Source organism: Poecilia latipinna, unplaced genomic scaffold (genome assembly GCF_001443285.1).
Source record: "Poecilia latipinna isolate Pla-1442-1.1 unplaced genomic scaffold, P_latipinna-1.0 Scaffold4226, whole genome shotgun sequence".
NCBI lineage: Eukaryota > Metazoa > Chordata > Actinopteri > Cyprinodontiformes > Poeciliidae > Poecilia > Poecilia latipinna.
The window spans coordinates 18,861-27,941 of NW_015116842.1; the positions used below are offsets into that span (position 1 = coordinate 18,861).

The 9,081-nt window shown below is 34.5% G+C and overlaps 1 long non-coding RNA gene and 1 gene segment (V, D, J or C); both read left to right on the plus strand.

Annotated features, from left to right (window-relative positions):
- Nucleotides 1–782, plus strand: part of LOC106942373 (uncharacterized) — a 5,074-nt gene extending 4,292 nt beyond the window's left edge. Inside the window, exons 2-4 of the long non-coding RNA XR_001423615.1 lie at nt 101–361; nt 555–581; nt 673–782. This is a non-coding gene — a long non-coding RNA (uncharacterized LOC106942373). The remainder of the gene's footprint in view (nt 1–100; nt 362–554; nt 582–672) is intronic.
- Nucleotides 783–2,984: 2,202 nt separating this feature from the next.
- On the plus strand, nt 2,985–3,480 carry LOC106942376 (Ig heavy chain V region 914-like). The segment is given in 2 exon segments: nt 2,985–3,068; nt 3,146–3,480. Coding segments are annotated over 2 exon segments (375 nt in total).
- Nucleotides 3,481–9,081: the final 5,601 nt, after the last annotated feature.

Here is a 9,081-nt window from a genome sequence, read left to right on the forward strand (position 1 = left end):
ATTTTATTTTGTATTATTTTATTTTATTTATTTCTTTGTTCTTTTTCTGGATATCAGTTTCAGTTTTCAAACTGGCGTCTCTAATTTTGCTCTTGTTCAGGTGAATCCTCTCAGACTCTGTCCCTGTTCGTCCTGAGACCCCAGCAGACCTCTGGTGAACCCCTGAACTCTGCAGACCTACTCAGTCAAGAAGTCTGTCTGGCAACAGATTTCCGTTCAAAAGTGACTGTGAATGAGAAAGAGGGTCCGGCCAATGTGAGCACTGACGATGCTGTTCAGCCAAAGAACCAAAACCACTTTGATGAATTCAGTAACAAAAACAACCACTCCTGTGGGATGAACATCAGCAACAATGAAGGAGGTACCAAACTCACAGAGTTTCATCCGAGTTTTTATAAATCTATTTGTTTCAGAGAGTTTGAAAAATTTTCCATCCAAATCTAACACTAAATATCACAATAAAGCTGAACATTTAAATAGGAAACCAGGCTGATAGTTTTCAACAGATTTTTCATGGTGTTTGTGTGACTGATGTCCTTTCTGTCTCCAAACAGATGATGAATGTGGAGACTTTGATCCAGGTCAGTCTGATCTCTTCCTGTCTCAGTTTGGTTCCATCGCTGCTGTCAGCTGTTTGTGTTCAAGTCTGAACTCTGTTTCTCTGTCGTCCAGAAAAAGCCAAGCTGAACTTCTACCTGCTGCTGATGAACGGAGTCCGAGTGGTGTTCACCAAAGCTCTGGCCTTCAGCACCGTCCTCACCATCAGAGGCCTGATCTTCTGAAACTGAGCCTTCCAGGCCACCATATAGGCCATGACGAAATCTGTTGAATAATTGTTTCTGTCACCTCATTGGAGCACATTTACTCCATTTATCTTAGCAAAATCCTTTACATGTTGTGTCAACAGTAAAAGAGAAGGCAGCAGCCTGCAAAATCCTGAATATTAAATGTGAACAGTTTCATTAATAATAGATAAAGATCTAAAGAAATCACAGACAAAACCTGAAATCTAAGTACAAAATCAAATCCAGAGAAACGTTACAACTTTTTAAAGTTGTCTTTAGATACCAAATTTGACAACAAAAAAGGAAAAATGGGTCAAAAACAAAAAAAAAAAAAAAAAAAACTTTTGATCTTATTTTTCTTGCATTCTCAATAATGTTTCCTATCATGTTTATTATGCTTTCCTATGTATAGACTGGTGTTTTATTAAAATATGTTCTTCCAAATATAATCTAAATTAAAAAAAAACATGTTTCAATACACATTTTGAATTAAAAAATGTAAATAAAATTCAAATGGATTTGAATATCAGTGAAAAACAATCATATTTAATTTAAGATGTGAGCACAAATATGAAGTGATGATCACAGAATCAAGGCCAAATGTGCAAATAGCATATTTAGAAAAGCAGAAATTTGTTATTAAGATATGTTTACCAAATATACTCTATGGAACGTTATTTGTTTCTGCTTCATTGTTCTACATTGTAATGAACAAATAAAAATGGATAATGGGTAGTTTTGTTTATTTAAGTAGAGGACAAGTTCCATTGAAAGATTTTTTAATTAAATGCCTTTTTTTCAGAAATTAAGATGTGCAAATCAAATATTCCAGATTTATAATTTTATCAGTTAGAAATTTCTGTTTGATTTTGTGTATTCAGATGTTTTTCCATTAATCTTTCAAACTTACCGTAAGCTTTTCAATCTTCTCAAGCAAGTAAAGTCCAAACTTTACTTGGACTGAGTAAATTGTTTTAACTTTATTCAGTTCATCACCCCTCACGCCTGCACTCAGGTTATTTTCAGCACTAATTACATGCTTTAATAATAAACTTGATGAATCAGACGCAGCATCGTTTTCCTCACCCCAGTTTTTAGCACAGAAGTTTCATCAGTTGAAGCCACGAATCAACAGGAAGCTGAAAATCTGACAGAAACCAAACAGCAGCTCAGTTTCACATGGACAGAAAACACTCTGGTTAACCTCAGCGCCGCTCCTTTCTTCTCTTCTCAGAACCTGCAGAATCTTTTCACATCTGTTGATTTAAGTCGTTGCAGGTTGTTACATCCGTCTTTAAAACAAATATAATTAATTGTTCTACTACAATCTATGTTTCCAATCTTAAATTGTCTAGAATACTTTTTCATTTATTTCTAGACTTTCTCTAAGAATACAGAATATATGGGATGATATAAAGAAACTTAATTTACAATAATTTCAGATGAGGATGAGGATGTGAAGGTTTAAAGAGTGACCAGATGACCCAACGTGACCAGCGTGTGTCTTATTTTGCCAGCAGCTGGATGAAGCAGGTCCTGGATGAAGAAAAAGTTCTGTCTTTCTTTCTTTTTCCTATTAAAAAGTGTCTCTTCACACTACTGGACATGAACAATTGACTTATGACTTTATCAACCAGAGGAGGCGCTCTTAGACCATAACGCACTTCAAGGCAGTTGAAAGGAAAAAAAAAAAAAAAAAACTTTGTAAGATAAACTGAGCTATATGTTATAAATATTATCTGTAATGAATTATACCAACCTGGTTGTTAAACACTGTACTATGTTTGAAAGTTTCACATCACTTTTTTTAAGCAATTACATATTTACATTTTTTTAATCATCATAAAACAATTACATTACTTATATATTTTTCAGACCTGTTGTAAGTCTGTAGTGAGATGCTAAAGTCTCATCTTTGGTTTCAAAGTAACTCTCAGGCTGTGCTGACAGTGAACCGTCGGGCCTTTTAGTCTTTAGAAGTGAAATCATATTTGTTGTGTTGTTTTGGTCTCATTTGGATGTTTCATCCATTTTCTATATGTACTAAGTCCTTAAGTCAATAAGTGGGTTGAACCCTGGAGACGTCACAACTGCAAAAATGGATCAGATACAAGTTATTTTCCTTCAGTGGGAGGAGTTAATGTTTCCATCTTCATATATCTGATTTGAGGTTTATGTTAGTCAGCTGCAAACCTTGAGGGCTGAACAGAGACAAAATGTCTTCAATAGTGATCAGACCTGAAGTTGTGTTTGCTTTTCTTATCCTGTTGTTGAACTGGACAGGTGAGAACAAAGACTGTGTCAAGATTCTTCTAAATACATTATTTGATCTCAATAGCTAACCTGTTTTCTGTCTGCAGGACTTAATGGTCAAACACTGACTGAGTCTGAATCAGTGGTGAAAACACCTGGAGAATCCCACACACTGACCTGCACACATTCAGGGTTTAGTGGAAAACCCTGGATTGCTTGGATCAGACAAGTTTCAGGAAAAGGACTGGAGTGGATCTCAACTATTGACAGTGGTGGTGGTACCGCCTACTCTCAGTCAGTGAGAGGCCGGTTCACCATCTCCAGAGACGACAGCAGAAGTCAGGTGTATCTGCAGATGAACAGTTTGTCTGCTGAGGATTCTGCAGTTTATTATTGCGCTAGAGATCCACAGTGACACAGACAGTAGAAACACAGTACAAAAACCTGCCAGTGAATGACTAAGAGTCGCCACTGGAGGAGCCATAACACACTTTTGCACAGTGCTTTTCACATGCTTTGATGCATTTTTCTTTTCAGAAATGAAACAGAAATATCAAATAAAATTTTATTTGTATAGCACATTTCAGCAACAAGGCTTTTCAAAGTGCTTTACATCATAAAAAATACTAAATCATAGAACACAGTTAATTGAAACATTACATTTTGACATTGTTACATGTCAGATTGTTCATTAATGAATAAAGTACAATAACTCATAACTGATGGATGAACCTCCACAACACTGACTCGTTTCTCATTCCTTCCAACAATTTGCAAATCTTTTTGAACATCAATTGCTTCCCTGCTGTTTCATAACATTACCATTTGCATAGTTGTCAGTCAAAATGAACTTTGCTCAAGAATAATGAATTTTCTTTCCCTATAAAACTAATACTCCTTGTTTCATTACTTGTGTCAGATCTTTTTTATCTCATAATGGGGAGGAGTTTATGTAAACCCAGATGTTCTCTACTTCTATTTATGACTCTGTTGATCCTGACTGAACAGACTTGACTTCAACATGAAAGGTTACAGGACAGGGCTGCTGCTGCTTCTGGCTGTCTGCTGGACAGGTGGAGATCATCACTGATTATCGTTCCTTTGTACAATCACTACAGTGTCTTTTCACTCCTAAAGGAAGTCATTTTTATTGCATTTACAGGTGTTGATGGTCAGACTATAACACAGTCTGAGTCAGTGCTGAAAAGACCTGGAGAATCCCACAAACTGACCTGTACAACCTCTGGACTCTCATTCAGTAGCTACTGGATGGCTTGGATCAGACAGGCTCCTGGAAAAGGACTGGAGTGGGTTGCTACTGAAGCTGGGTTCACCCAGTACTACTCACAGTCAGTCCAGGGCAGGTTTACTGTCTCCAGAGACAATGGCAGAGAGCAGCTGTTTCTGCAGATGAACAGCCTGAAGACAGAAGATTCAGCTGTTTATTATTGTGCCAGAGACTCACAGTGACTGAAGTGGGTTAAACAGCTGTACAAAAACCTCAAGTGCATTTATTATATGCTACATGGAAAGAAATACTAATGATAATAATATGTGGAGAAGATACCAAAGGAATCCAAAAGGCTGTTCTGCTAACGGCCATTCAAATAATGTGATGAATCTTTGGCTGAACACCAGATAGAGATTAAACCTGAGGTCCCTGGTTGACCCCTTTATGAATGAACCAACAATAAATGAAGAAATGCTCAAAAAAAAAGTAGTAATATTCATAAAAAAGGAATAATAAAAACTCATTCTACTGGAACACAATATAAAAAATGATTTTAAAACCCAGACTAATATTTTTAAGCATTTATTTTTGTTAATTTTGATTGGCTAACATGACATTTAAGATTAGAATACTACATTAGATCAATAAATAAGAAAATAATTTTAATACAGAAATGCCTCATGAAAGGTATGTTTACAGTTTTTGTCTGTGAATAAAACTTGATGTGCCGCTCAGAAAATAATTGACATTTTTAAAACTACTTATTCAATCTTATTGTGTTTCTTGTGCAAGTGATTACATACAATTCTCCTGTTTCTGAATCCATGCAGTTTTGCTGTTTGTATGAATTTTTTTGAGAAATACACTTAATGTTTGCCAAATGTCAAAAATGTATCTGAGACCAACCAAAGCAGCTGAAGAAACCTGTATTGTGTTTCATTTCTATAAATTAGAAATGTTCAGCTCTGTTTTTCTTCAATTTCTTCTTTTACCTAAATCTCAAGTTACATCCTGGTTTTAACCTGCAGTATGAGGGGAGGGTCTATGCAAACTCTTCTTCTCTTAAAAGCAAACCACCAGCAGGTTATCATACAGAATATAGCTGAGCATAACAAACAATTTAACTTATTTCTAACAACACCAATCAGCTATAAGCAGGTTTTTGCTCTAGGATGGAAAAAACAGCAATCTGGAGTTTTCTTTTTGTTGTTTTGATTCACAGTGAGGTTTTCAGTCCATTATTCTGATATTTATCAAATTATTTACAGCTCTGCCAGCTAATGATGCTACTTTTTTCTTACAGGAGTCTGGAGTCAGATCAAACTGGAGCAGTCAACCTCTGAGGTGAAGAGACCTGGAGAGACAGTGAAGATGTCTTGTGTCATTTCTGGTTACAGCATGACAAGCTATAATATCCACTGGATAAGACAGAGACCAGGGAGAGGACTGGAGTGGATTGGGTGGATGAACACTGGAAGAAATGATCCCACCTATGGCAGCTCCTTCCAAAGTCGTTTCATCATGACTGAAAATGTCCCCAGCAGCACCCAGTACCTGCAGATCAGCAGCCTGACAGCAGAAGATTCTGCTGTTTACTTCTGCGCTCGGCAGACACAGTGACTGAAAGCAGAGGAACAGCTGCACAAAAACCTCGACAGCAAACAACGACAATGTGAAGCCTGGACCAGACACTTGGTTTTATGGCAAATTGATAGTGACAGAATATATTGATGAATATCGTGTTTTTGTATTTATTTATTTATTTACGATGGATACTAGTTAAAACATTTAACTCTAAATTACATCAGAAATAGTATTTAGTAAAGTGACAATGCAAAAAAACCCCCCAAAAAACAAATAGAATTTAACTATTAATAATATGTCACATTATTCTCTACATGTATATTTTGTTGTTTCGCACAAATACATTGAAAGAAGAAGTAAGAGGTTACTGGTAAAAACTGTTGTAAAATTGAAAACTGTATCTTTGCCAAGTGAAAACATAAATCGAAATACCTTTCACATCTCATTATTTCACAGTAAGAGTGAAAATGCTGAACAAAACTATTAAGTAAACATAGGCCTCCACCAGGCATAAAATGTATGGACAAAGAATAAATAGTTATCTTTTTATTGTTATTATTTAGAAAACCAGGAACGTTTGAACATATATGTCTCAGTACTGCTCAGGAATACAACTTTGTTCTCTTAAAAATATATCTTGTGCAAAACACAAACACACAAGGCCTCTCCACAAAAATATTTTGAGAAAATTGCTGCAATTTTTAGTATATTTCTTTAATTTTCTTCTTTTCTTTTGAGAACTTTAAGGAGTCTTAAGGAAGTTGTTCTGTTGAGGTAATATTAATGCAAATGACCAAGAAATATAGACAATCTGACTTAGCTGGGAATCCCATCATACATAGTCTGAAGGAGGCATCATTTACTTAAACAAGAACATTTTCAAAAACACGACAGAAAGACAGATTAGTTTGAGGGAGATAAGGCTGCATCAAGCAGCTCTTTTAATGATTTTTTTTTCATGTTAGTTAAACAAGCAAATTTGAATAAAGGAGCAAAATAAAGGGTGTTTGTGTTTTATCTTCACTGACAGTGACGTAGGTTTATGTAACAGTGTCTGTCACAGTGATGGGGGCACAGTGGTACACGCCCATGCAAAAACCTCAGCACAAACCTATGAAAAAAATCTATTAGAAAATGATATTATTATTATACATGTCTAATAAGCATGTATATATTTACTGTATAAATATTGAAGTAAGCTGTCTGGTAATTAATGTGAAAAACCTGTTTTATTCTAAAGATACATGATATTAATACATCCTCATTTTTTACTAAGACTTGATTAACAACAAATCCTAATAAGCTATTAATATAATGTAACAAATATGCCACACAATCTAACAGAGTCCTTTGTGTTTTTTTTAAAGTTGCACGTTTTGTTTGTTTATGATTTGATATGTTTCACCTTCCTCGTGTTTTTGTTCAGGAAGTCAGTGAAGACGTAGCACTGTGACTACGGCTTTGATTACTGGGGAGATGGAACTGAAGTTACTGTTGAACCAGGTAAGATCATTTAATCACATCAATAATTATTATGCTTTGTTTATTAGTTATTGATAATTAACAAAAACTGTAAAATTTTAATATAATCTTTTAACTTTTGAGTTTGTCGTTAAATAAAATTGTGAATATTTAAGTTGTTGAAGATGTTTTGTGATAGAGAAGCAGACATATTTTGCTTTAAAGCGGTGAAACTGAGAAAGAAAAAAGCTCATCGAGCGTCAATATTTTTAGCAGTCTCGTCATGAAATCTTTCATAAATTCACCATCTCAAAATCTTACAGTGTTGGTCAAATCAGCTAAAAAATGTTCAAAAAAGTTATAATTTTACAGTCAACAAAATATCGTTGAACAATTTGAAATTTTAATATTTCATATTTACATCAGACTTTAACTGGGTCACAAATAAACGGATATTAAACGCGTATCAATGCGGCATTATTATGTAATGAAACTGTTTCAAAACCATTCCGTAGGATCACAAAGACTTTGCTGTTTATATGTTTTGAGGCTATAAATTACACCGATGTAGGGCGAATTGTTGAAAGTGGTTCAAGTCACCCGAGTTCACTTCACCAGGACCAAACTCTCCAGTTAAGTAACTAATTTTCCAGGAGCCCGTTGGATCGCTACGTGTTCAAATCACGGCGGCATATCCTTAAACATTTTGTAGACAGACTCCTTTATTCGTGAATTATATGATGCCGATTAATCTGGAGCGCCCCGAAAAATCCATCAGGATCAAAAATGGTTCACGTTTTGATTCATTTTTCCGACTGCAATCTCTCACTAATCAAAACACAATAAGTTCAAACCTCCTCAGACTTTCTGCCCGGCGAAAAAAAGAGATACTCTAGAGAAGATAATTACAATTTGGCAGTGTGTTAATTGTATTAATTAAATGTTTATATGAGAAAATAAAAATCATCAAATGGAATGGAAATAAAAAAGAAAAAAAAGAAGATTTATTTTATTCAAATATTCAATCTACTAATAAAACTGTATATTATACACGTTTCTCTTGGGCTATGCTGCATCGTAAAAACACGATCGTTTTGTTCTAAATGACACAATCAAAGTAAAAGTGATGCGACTGCAGGAAAAGAAAAACCTGAACTTAAGCTGTCCTTGAAAATTATTGGATCCATGTGTAAAATAGCTCGAAATTGCGACATAATCAATGACTCCGATTAATTTCGATCTATTTCACACATTGAACGCTTTCTGAACAGTTGGAGGAAAATGAGCTAGTTTGTAGAAATGTCACAGAAAATCTCAACATTTATCCTTCCGCAAATCTAAACAGACCAAATAGGTTTTTATACTGACAAACATAAATGACAGATTTGTCTTCTTTATTCAAAGGCACAATCGTAATTTGAGCAAAATTCTATAAAAATCTTGAGATTTTATTTTGAAAATACTAAAATTACTATCTGAAATAAATCAGTGAATCAATCAAACTTTATTTGTAGAAAAAATGTCTTTCTATGGCAAAGTGTGAAGCAGTTGCGTATGTTGAAAAGATAAATCACAATAAAATTGTGTGTTTTATAAATACTGAAGCTTAAAACCCCATATATTTATAAAATAAAATCATCTAAGAGAAAACAATGCTAGAACATTTGAATGTGATAGCACTATATTCTAAAATTGTCAGAAACTATAATAAAAATAACATAGTAAAACATAAATAGATGATATATAGTCACATTTCAAATTAAATCA